At 51.4% G+C, this 13,351-nt stretch overlaps 4 protein-coding genes across 5 annotated transcripts; 2 read left to right on the top strand and 2 right to left on the bottom strand.

Annotated features, from left to right (window-relative positions):
- The first annotated feature begins 86 nt into the window (after positions 1-86).
- On the top strand, positions 87-2,513 carry LY6G6C (lymphocyte antigen 6 family member G6C). Its single transcript, XM_030315107.1, has 3 exons — positions 87-138; positions 1,593-1,703; positions 2,178-2,513. Exons 1-3 carry the CDS (start codon positions 87-89, stop codon positions 2,390-2,392), a joined length of 378 nt encoding a protein of 125 aa, XP_030170967.1. The 3' UTR covers positions 2,393-2,513.
- A 1,123-nt stretch (positions 2,514-3,636) lies between these two features.
- On the bottom strand, positions 3,637-9,646 carry LY6G6D (lymphocyte antigen 6 family member G6D). 2 transcript variants are annotated; one of them, XM_030315109.1, is made up of 3 exons: positions 9,558-9,646; positions 5,522-5,668; positions 3,637-3,967 (listed from the first exon to the last, which is right to left on the bottom strand). In XM_030315109.1, exons 2-3 carry the CDS (start codon positions 5,658-5,660, stop codon positions 3,753-3,755), a joined length of 354 nt encoding a protein of 117 aa, XP_030170969.1. In that variant the 5' UTR covers positions 5,661-5,668; positions 9,558-9,646; the 3' UTR covers positions 3,637-3,752. The 2 variants fall into 2 exon arrangements, with proteins under 2 accessions (XP_030170969.1, XP_030170968.1); XM_030315108.1 differs by lacking the exon at positions 9,558-9,646 and adding an exon at positions 9,361-9,442.
- LOC115514889 (lymphocyte antigen 6G6e-like) lies at positions 7,336-8,481 on the top strand. The gene is made up of 3 exons (XM_030317055.1): positions 7,336-7,387; positions 8,003-8,128; positions 8,258-8,481. The coding sequence occupies exons 1-3, from the start codon at positions 7,336-7,338 to the stop codon at positions 8,479-8,481; spliced, it is 402 nt and encodes a 133-aa protein (XP_030172915.1).
- Positions 8,871-13,285, bottom strand: LOC115513742 (lymphocyte antigen 6 complex locus protein G6f-like). The gene is made up of 6 exons (XM_030315096.2): positions 13,146-13,285; positions 12,301-12,642; positions 11,955-12,218; positions 10,573-10,728; positions 10,349-10,415; positions 8,871-10,215 (listed from the first exon to the last, which is right to left on the bottom strand). Exons 1-6 carry the CDS (start codon positions 13,198-13,200, stop codon positions 10,191-10,193), a joined length of 909 nt encoding a protein of 302 aa, XP_030170956.1. The 5' UTR covers positions 13,201-13,285; the 3' UTR covers positions 8,871-10,190.
- Between the last annotated feature and the right edge of the window lie 66 nt (positions 13,286-13,351).

Raw genomic sequence — 13,351 nt, 5'->3', positions numbered from 1 at the left:
CAAAAAGGCCACTCAACTCCCAGAGCCGGATCCCTGAAAATCTACTGTCAGCTGCTGTACTTGCTACCATTCTCAGGATCCTCAACATGAAAGGTCTTCTGCTGCTCACCCTGTCTGCTCTGCTCTGCTGGGTCTCAGGTGAGCATCTAGGGGCCCCAAGGACTTCTACAGCTTGCCCCACCCACTGCCCTCCATTGCTCACTGCTCAGGATCCCAAGTGCCCCAACTGGTGGCTCAGTTCTCCTGTGCCTCCAGAACCAGGCTTCCCCAGGGTCTTTGCTCCATTTCTCAAGGATTCCTGGCTCCTTCACACTTCTCCCCACCTCCAAGACCTGCCAGGGCTCCAGGTTCCCTCTCCCCTACTCCACTACCAAACTCTCTGGGACCCAGCTTACTGCTTTCTCCTCTTACCATCTGCACTCAGCAGAGTCCTCCCAGAAACCTAGGCATCCAGTCTGGGACTTCTTGTGCATCCCACCCTCCCCATCTACTCCATCAGATTTTGTTCTCAGTCATTCTGAGAGGCAGTGGCCTTTTCTAGTGCACCCTTGGGCTTCCCTGGGGAGCATACCCCCAGGGATACAAGCCTTCTGGAGGGTCCTAGGGATCTCTTAGAATCTCCTGGGAAACTGGGGAGATATCCCAGCCTCCTAGGGAGGGAATGCCAAGGCTGCTCACGCCCAGGGTGAAATGGATTTGTTGCACAGAGGTGCAGTCACCGGACCCCTCTACTCTTGGACTGAACCCCTCCTTCGCCACACTTGGCTCACCCAAACCTGCAATTAGCTGAGGTGGGAACTTGGAGGGTGACACTTTCTGCTTCCATTCTCTCCCTTTTGGTAAGGTGCTCAGGTGGAATCTGATGATCTGGTTCCCAGATATTTTTCTTTTCTTCCTCAAAGCCGCCAGGATGACAGGATCCCACACTTACGGCGGTCCCAGGTGGTGAGAGTAAATTGCTAAAGCTGACCACAGGGGCACCTGGGTGGCTCAGTCAGTTAAGCGTCCAACTCTTGGTTTGGCTCAGGTCATGATCTCACCGTGAGTTCGAGCTCCGCATTTGGCTCTACGCTGACAGCGCAGCCTCTCTCAAAAATAAATGAGCTTAAAAAAAAAAAAAAAAAAAAAGCTGGCCTTAGGTGGCTTTCTTGCCAGCCTCAAGTTACAAGCCATTTATGCAAGTGCTGCAACCATCATTCTTATTTGTAATATTTCTTCCAATTTCAAGTCTCCATCTGTGACGTCTTCTGAATTCCTTTATCTTTTCCCCCACTTCCTCCATTCCTTGCCCACGGTATTCTCACATTCCATCTATCCCCAGCCCTGTGTTTTTGTTGGTAGCTCTACCCCTCTTGACTCATCCCCCATGGGGTGGGGTGAAGGACAGTGTTTAGTGTGTGGGCATTCACAGAGCAGTGCTCCACCCTCCCCTACCTCCACTGTTGCTGCTTTACTCACCTCCTCTGTCACTACCAAACCAAACAGGTTAGAACACCTACTTGATTGGCTCTTCTCCACCCTACCCCACAGCTCTGCTGGTCCCCAGGTGAGTCAGACACCCCATCATCTCAGCCTGACTTGTGTCTTCCCAGCTGACATTCGCTGTCACTCCTGCTACAAGGTCCCTGTGCTGGGCTGTGTGGACCGGCAGTCCTGCCGCCTAGAACCAGGACAACAGTGCCTGACAACAAATGTGTACCTCGGTAACATCCCCCTCTTTAGTGGGGAGAGGGGACCGGTGGGAGACTCTATTGGTGAGGGCTGAGGCCCAACTGTAGCTCAGACTGAGGTGGAACAGACAATCACAGGAATGATGATATTTGGCCAAGGGTTCTTAGGTACCAGGTACCATTCTCTGACTTTACATGGATTGTTTGAGTTCATGTTCAAGAATCCTATGATGTGGGTGCTCTCATTACACTGAGGAGACAGCCTCAGAAAGAGACACTAACAAGTCCAAGGCCTCACAGCCAACAAGTGATAGGACCAAGACTGGGGTGAGGGGGTGGGGGAAGGAAGTGAAGGAGGACAGTCAGACTTACTGAGAAGAGATAAAGAGGGGAGGGCCAGGGGCAGAGTAGGGAAGGAAGCCTGGGTGGGTGCATGGGGAGGGGAGGTGGGCACAGGCATGCCAGGTGTCCATCCTAGCTGACCCCACTGTCCACTCCTACCCTCAGGTAAGATGTGGGTTTTCTCCAACCTTCGATGTGGCACACCTGAAGAGCCTTGTCGGGAGACCTTCAACCAAACCAACCACAAGCTGGGTCTGACCTATAACACTACCTGCTGCAGCAAGGACAACTGTAACAGCCCAGCCCCTCGGCCCACCCCAGCCCTGGCCCTTGTCCTCCTGACCTCTTTGGCTGGCCTTGGCCTCTGGCTGCTGCACTGAGACTCACTCCATAGCTGCCCCTCCTCCCACTTGCCTTAACTTGAGCTGAGCCCTGTGTCTCTGTGTCCCCCGGCTCCCTACAATGGCCTCTCCTTAGCTCCCTTTGCTCAGAAAAACATTTCTCCAGACTCTTCACATTTCTTTAATTAGACAATGGTTTCTCTACCCATCCTGCCACTTTACATCCTCCACTCTGCTTCTCCTGAGTCCCTGCCCATATCCCTCTAGACCATTCCAAATCTTCCCCAATAGAGCTCCTCACTCTATTTTTCCTCCTGCACTCTACCGTGCCCTACTCCGGGAGCGATGGGGACCTGGGCCTGAAATTGTCTTCTGTCCTGTCCCCAGCGAAGGCTCCTAGGAAGGAACTGATGACCTCACTGTCTGGGGTTGATTCCCCAAACCCTGGCCCCCATACATACCCCATTCCCATGATCACCTCTTTCCATTTTGTGTAATAAATGTCTATGTCTGATAAATTGTGTGTTTATTGTCAACAGACCTCTTGTCAGAGTCCCTCTCTCGGGAAATGATGTTTTCAGCTCCCTCCCTCCCCCAAGAATCCTTCAGGGGTTTCCCTGAGAGGCTGGGCTGGGGCAAATAGAGAAATGGGTTTTTCAGGCTTCTATCCTTCCTTCCTGTGCCTGAGGTTGGCACACAGGTCTCAGTGTTTGGAGCGACAATTCTTATCCCAAATTTAGGCCACACCTCTGGTGTACTGCCAAGAAGGAGGTGCAGCCTGGCTTCAGGGCTCACCAAAAAGGGTAGGAGAGTTGCATGGGGATGGAATCCAGGACCCTCTTAACAGGCCTCAGTCCCTCAGGTTAGAGTCAAGGGCCTCACTTGGCCAGGCTACTAAGCAGGGCATCAAGCAACCCTCCTAGCATGGTGCTTATGTTTCCTTTCTCAATCCTATAGAGTCACGTTGGGAACCAAGTGGCAAATGGGAGAAAGGGGAACAAACCCAAACAGTTTCTTTGATTTCTGATGACCCCCACTTAGCCCAGAGACCAGTCCCCTCATGCCCTCATGGTCCTCACTGCCGGGGAAGACTCTCCTTAGCAATAGGACCAGAAGTCACTTAGAGCAGATTCTCCATTGTCCCTTGGGGTTTCATTGGTTAAGGAGTACACCATTATAACTAAGTCCACTGATGCTTGATAACCCCTAAACTAGAGCATGGACGCCCCCATAATACTCCTGCAATTCTCCCATCAAAAAAGATAGAATTTTCCAGTCAGCTCTAGGGTGGTGGATAGATTTTAATGGCTCACAGAGGGCTGTTTGTCTTCTCACCTCGAATCTCCTTTGTTCCCTCACTCCCTTGTGCCCTTCCCTTCCCTTGAGCCTACTACCCTCTTTACAGTGCTGGCAAGAGCCAGGCCAGTGTGGTGGCTGTTGCAGCCAGGAGGCATGGCAGGGCCACAGTGTTCGCGACAGCGCTGTTGCACAGGTCTCCGACGCAGCAGTCTCTGTGGGTTGTGTAAGTCACATCTCCCACCAACTCTGTTTCCACTTGATTGCAATGATGGGCCGCCACGCAGGCTGGATAGTGATGAATCAAGGTCACTGAGGCTGAGGAGAGAACGAGACTGGGGTGTCGGACTCTTCGCATGAGGACTTGCCTTCTAGGGCAGAGTGGATGTGACTTCAAGGAGCCCAAAGGGATTCTCTGCCCCCCTCAAAAAAACAGCTCCATGAAACCAAATGACCAAAATCCACACACTGACACTGTGAACCCTCTAATTCAATGCACTGAAACGGACCAACATCACTTCTGTGCTGTTCTTGCCCAAAACTCATGACTGCAATCTAGAAATCATGAGAAAATATTAGATAAATCTAAATTGAGAGTCTATAAAATAACTTATCAGGACTCTTCAAAAGTGTCAAGGTCATGGAAGACAAAGACTCAGAACTGTCACAGATCAGAGGAGACTAAGAAGACACGAGAGCTAAAATGCAATGTGGGATCCTGGTCTGGGTCCTGGACTGTCAGTTCAGATGCAGAAATGGACACTACAGGTCCTATCAGCCCCAGGCACAGCCGGGCTGGCCAAAGGAACACGTAGCCTAGGCTCAAGGGATAGGAATGCTTGCGTCTCACTCGAAGGAACCTGTAAGACAAGTAATTAAAATCAGCACTATCCTAAAGATATGATCATTAGATGTACCTAATGAAATCTCTAACATAAAGAATAAAGATATTTTTGAGATTCCAAGTCTCTTGAGATGGAAAAGATGTCCGAGGACCAGACGAAGTAGCACTAGAACACCTGCTAGCATGACCTCATGGACTTCCAGTCAACAGTGTCCACTTTCTCAGAAGAACCCTATCCCCACTTTTGTCCTCAAAAACCCTCATGGGCAAGCTGTTGGGGAGGGGGTGGGACTTTGGAGCATCAGCTCCCCATTATCTTGGATGGTACCACACCAATAAATGGCCTATCTTTCTTCTCTGCCAAAGCTTGGTGCCTGTTTTTATTGGCTTGTTGTGCAGCAAGTGGATGAACTCTCGTTCGGTTTGGCTCTAGTACAGGACCCCAAAAGAAGACATGCGTAGAACAACTGGCTAAACTGAATAAGGTCTGGAGATGAGTTGGTAGTAGCAGTGTTATTGTTATTTCCTGATTTTGATAATAGTACTGTGGTTATATAAAATGTTAACATTAGAGGAAGGGAGGTGAAGGATATACAGGAACTCTCTGTACTATTTTTACTAAATAGTAAACTCTCTATACTATTTCTACTAAATAATTTTCAAAAATTATTTCAAAATTACACACACACACACACACACACACACACACCCCTGGTCCTTATCTAATGTCTGCAAGTTTGGTTTACTATTTTGGTCCCTGACCTCAAGGGACAGAACTTTTTCAACCATTTGTGAGTGAATGGGCCTATGAGACTCTGGAGAGTTAAGAGGGGGAAGTAGGAACATAGGGACAGTGGGCTGCTGAGGGGCTGTGCCAGAGCCAGAGGGCTCTAAGACTGCTCTACTCTGCCATGGCACCATCTGCCCAGAGCCAGACTGAGCCTAGAAGGTTCTGGAAACCAGAAGGATCGAAGTAGGAGCTGGAGGCAGGGAAGGGCTGGGGGAAGAGGGAGAAACTGAGGACTCACGGTTTCCAGATAGCTTGTTCGGTCCCAGGCCTGGCTGGGGTTTGCGCTCCAGGAAGCCACAGCGTTCTCCCTCCCTGCAGGTGGCCACGGTTTCTTTGCAGGAGCTGCCGGGGCCTCCTTTGCAGTCATAGCACCTCATTTGGTTTCCTGGCAAGAAAGAAGAGGTGCTTGACCCGGGCTGACTGAGGAGCCAGTGTGGGTAGAGGGGGATGGGCTGCTCCTTACCCAAGGCAGTCCCCAGCAGGGTGCCAAGCAGGACCCCGACAACTGGGGAGTTCATTGTGTCTGCCTGTGTCAGGATCACCTCTCTCTCCCACCCCCCCTACCTGGCCCTGCTCTGCCAGCCTTATATCCCCCTTGCCTTGGGCTTTATAGGGCAATAAAAAGGGAGGAAAGAATCTCCCCCAGCAGGCACTGGGGCCCCATTGGGGACAGGGAGGGGCCCCCATGGCAGGAAGAGCCCTCAGCATCCTCTGGAGTCCCCAGATTCTTCCTTCCTCAACAGCTGTTCTAAAGCTGTGGCCCCCGAATTCCTGGCCCTAAGACCCTTTTGGAAGGTCCTCAGTGTTCTTCCTTTTCCAACTTCATACCTACGTGAGGTCAGATTTTCTTTGTATACTTCGACCAAAACAACATATCCCAATAGACTTTGTGCAGAAGAAGATGTGAAAACCTGGCCATCTTCTCTTAAGCCTGACTTTTATGTAATTCCCCAAAGTGTGGAGGGATACTACTTTTCTATGTTGTTGGGAAAGAAGTTACTTTTCACAAAACTATGTTTTGTTAACATGTAATAGGTTTATTATTTTTATTTTTAAATAAACCTATTTAAACTGCTCTGTTTTGATTTCTAATATAGTAAATACCAATATTAACTCCCACAAAGAAAAACTCTGCTCTGTCTTCAGTAATTTTTAAGAGGTGAAGGTCCTGAGATTAAAAAAAAAAAATGTTTTGGAGATCTGTCTCCTCTGCCTTCCCTCCTCTATCTTACTCCTGGCACATCCCTGTTCTGATGCCTCAGATCAGGCTCTCCTCCCCAATGTCTTAAACCCAGTTTTCCAGAATCTACAACCACCTTCTAAATCTTATCTCCACATTCCTTCCAAGTCTTTCTGAGCCACACACCCCCCCAGTGGAAACACATCTGTCCCTCTGGCCCCACCCATGATTAATTCCTCCCTCGTGGTAGTAAAGCTGGGAGGGATAATTATAGGGTACAAATGTTGAGGCTTGGGGGGATCAAAGGGATCTGAAGCTGGGTGGGGTCCCACTTAGACAGCTGAGCTTTGTGTGGAGGGGCAGGTGGAAGAGGGTAGTGTTCATTTCACATTCAAACACCACACTGGAGCCATTCTGGGTCAGGGCTTCCAGGAGGGTGACCTTGAGAGACTCAAATGCTTGGAGAGGGGAAAAATGGAGCAAACAAAGACAGGGAGCTGAGTTGACAGAGCCGAGAACAGCTTGAGAGGAGGGGAGGGAGGGAGGAGTGAGGGGGAAGGTGACAGACATAACTCTGGAGCGGCAGACGCAGCCAAGAGTAACAAACACAAAACAGAGAAGACCCTGAAGACTGGAGCAGACTAAAGTAGGGGGCAGAGAGGATGTGAGAGATGTGGGATGCAAGAGCAGAGGCCCAGGACCCTCCCACATCAGGCTGGTGGATCTGGTCCTGGTTCCACCCCCCCCCCCCAGATTCACTCCCTAGGTGTGTTTGTTTACTGGTCCCTCCCTGTCTCACTCAGATGCTCCAACTCTCGGGACCTCGGGGTGCAGATCACATTCTCCCAGACTCCTGAGCCCTGGGTCCAGCCATGCGCTCCTCCAGCATCTGTCTGTGCCTCCTGTTCCTCTGTGGGGCACTGGGTAAGGGTGGGCCGGTGGGGAGAAGCGGGGAAGACTGGAGAAGAGAGTTGTAAGGGCTTTAGAAGGAAGAGCTACCGGGAATGGCCTCAGGCCAGGCGAAGGTGGAACAAGAAGTTTCTTTCCGAAGACATTTGAGAATAACTATCTCTTCCTTGCAGCATCTCTTGGACATGCCTCTGACCTCTGTCTCCCCTGTCCTTTATCTCATCTTTTGCTTCTTTACTGGGTCCCTTGGTTAGTGTCAGTGTCGGTTCTTAATTCGCTCTTGTCTGTGGCACCATTCACTTAACCTCTTTACCGCCACCCTGCCTTCCCCGGTCTGGCATTTTGTGTCACTCTCTGCATTCATCCCTGACTCTCGTGGCTTCTGTCATGTCTGTGCACTTCTCACAACCTCTGTATCCCTCTGGCTTCTGTGTCTTTCTCTTTTCCTGAGTTGTCCCCCCACCCTCCTCTGTGTCTTTTTTTCTACTTCTGCCTGCCCTCCTCCCTCCCTTTCACCACTTCCCTCTCCCCACTTTGTGTGTCACATCTCTCTGTGAATCCCTGTCGCAGGTCTGGGCTCGAGCCTCTCACTGGCCTGTTTGCCTCTCTTGATCTCTGCTGACCCCCCAGGTCTCACCACGTCCCCCACCCGGGGACGGCTCCGCTGTTACACCTGCAGCTTCAGCAAACCCTGCTATCCTGTTCTCACCGAGTGTCAGGATGACGAAGTTTGTGGCATCAGTATCGGCACCTCAGGTAGGACTCTGGTCCCATGGCTCTACTCCAGGCCCATCTCCATCCATCCATCCTGCTTTTCCTGCTGCCCCACACACAGTCTTTGCCTCCTTCCTGCCCGGGCCTCAGCATTCCCTCTTTGTCCCACAGAGCAGAGTGAGATCATCGAGCGGAAAGGCTGCCTCCCAAGGGCCCAGTGCCCTCTGCAGGGCCATGCCACCTACTGGTCACGCTCCTATGCTCTGCGGCACCACTGCTGTGAGCAGAACCTGTGCAACACAGCCACCATGCTGCAGCGGCTCCCCAGCCCCCTCCTCATCACCCTGCTCCTCCTCGTGGCCAGCTTCATGTGGGGAGCCCACCTACTTCACTAGCCTCAAACCAGGACTCCTCCACCATCACCACCACCCTGGAAACACCTCATCTGAGATATGCCCAAGAACCTGACTCTGAAGAGACCTCAGGTCTCTGGCCCAATACCTTCCCAGACCCTTCCCAAGGCCTGATTCCTACAGGCACTGCTCTAACCCCTATAGGTACCTGCCCAGAGCCCAGCCTCGTAAAGAACACCTGTTCTATGCCTTTTGTCTTTTCTAGTTGCCCGATGTTGATGCTCTATCTTAGCTCCAGGTCTTGGGCAAGGCAGGTGTTTTGATGGAGCTGTGGGTCCCAGGCACGGGGATTGAAGGGGCACCAGGTATGGTGAGGAGGACAGTCTTGCTAGGAAAGATTAATTTGGCAGGTTAGGAACTCAGGAAGGAGGTTCTTGGGGAACTATGAAGAGTAAATTTAATAAAAGTGCTATTTGTGAGTCTAGGACTGCTCTGTGTGGTGTGTATGTGCGTGTGCTCTCTAAAAGCAAACTATAGCTGCTTGGTGGGTTTGGTTGGGGTGCTGGGACTAGAACCCTAACTTTCACCTCACTCTCCATCTGTGTCATTCCCGTCCTCCTCCTTGCTAACAGGTCAGCTTAAGCTGCTGTAGCATGAAGGCTTTTGGTGACACTCCTGTGAAAGCTTTTCTCCACTGAGGTCCAAGCTTGAGCACACAAAAGGATGTGGCTGGGAGTCCAGCTCCTTTCTGCCTGAGACCGGGGAGTGGACCAGTTGGGAGCACCAATGCCCTTCCCTGCTTGGTCAGCCCAGACTTGTCCAGGGTTCACTGACAGCCCAGCACACAGGGCCCAATTACACACCCCACCAGTGAATCCACCCGCCCACCCTTGCGGACACTCCCTCTCCCCAGGGAGATACCATGGGACTCTTGGAGCTCCCAGGATGTCAGGATGTTGATAAGCCTCTGCCACTCCGGATGCCACAATGAAGTGCTAGGATAAGGAGGGTGGCTCAGGGTGGGGGCTGAGCACAGCCACCCCTCATCCTGACTCAGTGCCCTCCCCTTCCATGCAAGGAAGTCTGGGGTCTGATTAAAGGTGCCTGTTCTCCCTCACCTTCTTCTCTGGGAAAATGAGACTGAGCAGGGATGAAGGATTGGAGGTGGGGGGGTGGTCTGGCTTAATTTAGAGGCCACCTGAGTCTTCTTCCCATTCTCTCTGTCATTCCATCCTCCTACTTGATGCTTCCATTTGTTTCTCTCTGTCCATCTCTTCCTCTTACTTGAGTCCTTGCCTTCTCTCTTCTTCACTTTCCTCCATTTATCCTTTGGTTTCCCCAAGACTGATACTCCACCATTGCTCAAGTCTCTGGATTCTTCTGTCTCCTCTCTGTCCATCCCCACCCCTCCACACCCCCTGCCCCCTACCCCAGGCTCCCCTCAATCCCATGGGACTGGGCACTTAGGGTCACCCCTTCACTGGCTATTATAAAACAGGAGACCACACTTTCTCATAGGTGATGTCACAAGATAATGCTTCTCCTTTCCTTCAGCAACCCCCCCCCCAACACACAAGCATGCGTGCACACACACACACACACACACACACAGCTTGACTGCTGGAGACCAGCTGGACTGTAAAGTAGCACTCTCAGCCCCTCCCCCCTTGCCAGGGTTTTCAGGCGAATCTTTCAGGTGCCAGATGGCTGGAGAGACAGCAGGTCACACTTCCCAGCAGATGTCATCGAAATCATCTGATCTTGTGGGCAGGTGGGCTGTGGGTTTTGTGAAGCAGAAAGATAGATTAAGGATACTTCCATACTCCACCTCCTCAGAATTAGGATTCCACACCCATCCCAACCCCAGTCTCCTCTGGGATTTAAGCCTGTACCCCCTAGTGTTTCTCACCTGAGACGGGCCACATGGATGTTCTCATAGACCTGGATTTCAGGTTTGAAATGAGGAATCGAGGCATCTAAGAAGGAGCCATATGGGGTGCAGCAGAGAAATTATCAGATAATTCAGAGCTATATTCCTTACTGCCCTCCTCCCCTAGAGAAATAGGGTATAGAGGCAACCCTCTGCCTCACACCCACATGCTCTCTTCTTTCCTCTGGGAGGGAGGGACTCACCTCTGCACTGAGCCCTCTGGACCCTCTGTCTCCAGAGCATGATGCTGAGGGCCAGGATGGTGAACCCCTGACCTGCTGCAAGCAACAGCATCAGGATCCAGGATACATCCCAGCCCGTGGCACGGGCACAGAGGGCAGGGGAGGCATCCATGGAGGCTACAGTAGGGGCAAGACAATAGAGATAAGGAGGGAGGTGGTGAGGGGTCTGTTCCCATACCCCAAAGAAAGGCCTCTCCCCATAGTCTGGTGGGCTCTTCCCACCAGAAGACCTCATATGCATCTTTGCCCCCAGTTTCCACCAACCCACTCTGCCCATTTTCAAGCCTCTCATCCTGAGCCTGTGAACCAATAGCAATACACCCCCTCCCATATATGAACAGCTAACTCCAGAGCAGACTGGCGGCCATAACTGGCAGCCATATGAGCAATCTTTCCTCATATCCTTAATAGTAATCCAAAGTTTCAAGAGAAAGTAAAGTGCCTTCCATTCATTCATTCTTTCATTCATTCACTCCATAAGCATTCACTGAGTGCCCACCAAATGCCAGGCGCCACGTTAGGTGCTGTAGATGTAGAGAGAAATAAGACCCAGGCACTGCTCATTAACTGGCCTTTGCCTTCCAAACTAATGGCAATTTTCTCCTCCCTCCTGCCTTGTAAATGGGTTATTCTACATCTAATGGCATTCTGTCTGTGTATAATGGATTTTTAATTGTAAAACAATGATACATTTTTTTCTCCTTCTCCTTTCACTCTCAGTAGGCCATTATAACATCAGTGCATATATCTTTTCTTCAAAAGACAACTCCTGGGGTGCCTGGGTGGCTCAGTCGGTTAAGTGTCTGACTTCGGCTCAGGTCGTGATCTCACGGTTCATGGGTTCGAGCCCCGCATCGGGCTCTGTGCTGAACGCTTGCTCAGAGCCTGGAGCCTGTTTCGGATTCTGTGTCTCCTTCTCTCTGCCCCTCCTCCACTCTCACTCTGTCTCTCAAAAATAAATAAATGTAAAAAATTTTTTAAAAATTAAAAAAAAGACAACTCCCCCATCAATAATTCTTATTTACTTCCTCTCTGAAATGGGATAGCCCACAAAAATCCTAGGTTACCCTATTTCTGAATAATGGCACATCCCACTGGAATCCTTCTTGTTCTTCATGGCCAATGGTCTATTCCACCAGAAAGGTGGCTTAATCAACCCCCTTCTCTGTTATAGAGTTGGCCAATGAGAAAAAAGCCTTCTCCCTACAGGTGATGGTCTGCTCCACCAGAAATCACCCCCAACCCAAATCTGGCCAATTACAAAGTCACGTCCTCCTCCCCTGGCCAGCAGGTGCAGAATGTGCCAGAGACAACATCCTCTCCCATATCCTCCTTCAGTTTACCTGCCAGGCTAAAGCTGACCCCTTTGTTATGAGGCATGAGGCAGCTGATGATTCTTGGTCTATGTTCCCTGGACTCAGAGAGCTGTTCCCCAGGACACACCAAGAGCAGGGCAGCCCCATCGCCCCAAAATGACTGTACATGGCCCCTCACAGGACCCCTTCCCTCTAGCCAGGTCACAGAGTCTAGGCGTCTGGCAGGGGCCACAGAGCATAAAAGGACGGAGCAGGGGGATCCATCCGCAGCCCTCGCGGATAGCTGGGATCCTGTGGGGAGAGAGGGACCGCTTAGTTTTTTGCTGGGCTTCCTGGCCCCCGGTGGCCCCCCCATCTGCATGCCTCCACTCACCTCTGAGCACGGAGACATCATACACCCTCCAGTTCTGGTACTTGTGGTGCTGACCCAGAACAGCACACCAGTACCGACCGGCATCTCCCTCTTTGGACTTTTCCAGCCACAAAGAGTAGTTCCCCAGCAGTTTGAGCCTGGATGCCCTTACAGACTTCCCAGGCTCTGGGGAAGGCCCCCTCCCAGGCCTGGCCACTTGGACTTGGGCCACCAGGGCAGTGGAGGAGCCTGCTGCAGGGCTGCGGAACCAGGACAGGAGTTCGTCTCCACTCAGAGTGGGTGGTGCGGGACATGGCAGCTCCATTGCCTCCCCCAAGGCTACATAGATGGTCTGGATATTGTCTGTGGAGAGGGGGGTTTTATGGTGCTAGAAACCTCCATCAGATCAACAGCTCCCACTTGACCTCTAACTCCTGGCTTCTGCTCCTTCTGGGGTCTCCCAGCACGGGTCTTGCTATGAGCACAATTCTCAAATGACAGCTATAAAAAAAGTTGAGGAGGGGAGAAGAGGGTAGGGCTTTCTTCCTCTCTCCTCCAGTGGGTGAGAGAATCTGAAGGCAAGAGAGAAAAGGCTGGAATAGTTGGCACATACCCTTCTCTCTTCCTCTCATTTTTCCTTTTGTAGAAGCACTTATGTGTCTATTCTTATTTTCTAAAGGAAACTGTCCATGATCTGGACCCTCATTTTCTCTGGATCTTCCCCAGAATTAGAGGTAGGGGGAAATCAGTTGGGGTAAATCTATCTTCTTGAGTCACATGCCATCTGCAGACCCCTAAGGAGAAACAGCAATAGTTCCTCACGACCTTGCAAATAGCTGAAGAATCCCCCACCTCCCGCTCCTTACCTGCAGCAGCCTGCGGGGGGCCACATAGGAACAGAAGGAGGAATAAGACCGCCATGGGGAGAGCCTGCCAAGTTCTCTTGCCCAGGACCTGGTGCCCCACGGAGGAAACAGAACCCAGATAAAGACTCACACTCCCCGGTCTGGAGTGACACGGTCCTCTTGAGGGGATGGGAATGCTGGGGAGATAAAGCCCAGCTTCCTGTCTA

This window comes from Lynx canadensis, chromosome B2, assembly GCF_007474595.2.
Source record: "Lynx canadensis isolate LIC74 chromosome B2, mLynCan4.pri.v2, whole genome shotgun sequence".
Classification (NCBI taxonomy): Eukaryota; Metazoa; Chordata; class Mammalia; order Carnivora; family Felidae; genus Lynx; species Lynx canadensis.
The sequence above is the reverse complement of the archived record's forward strand: the minus strand, read 5'-3'. Positions and strand labels throughout refer to the sequence as shown.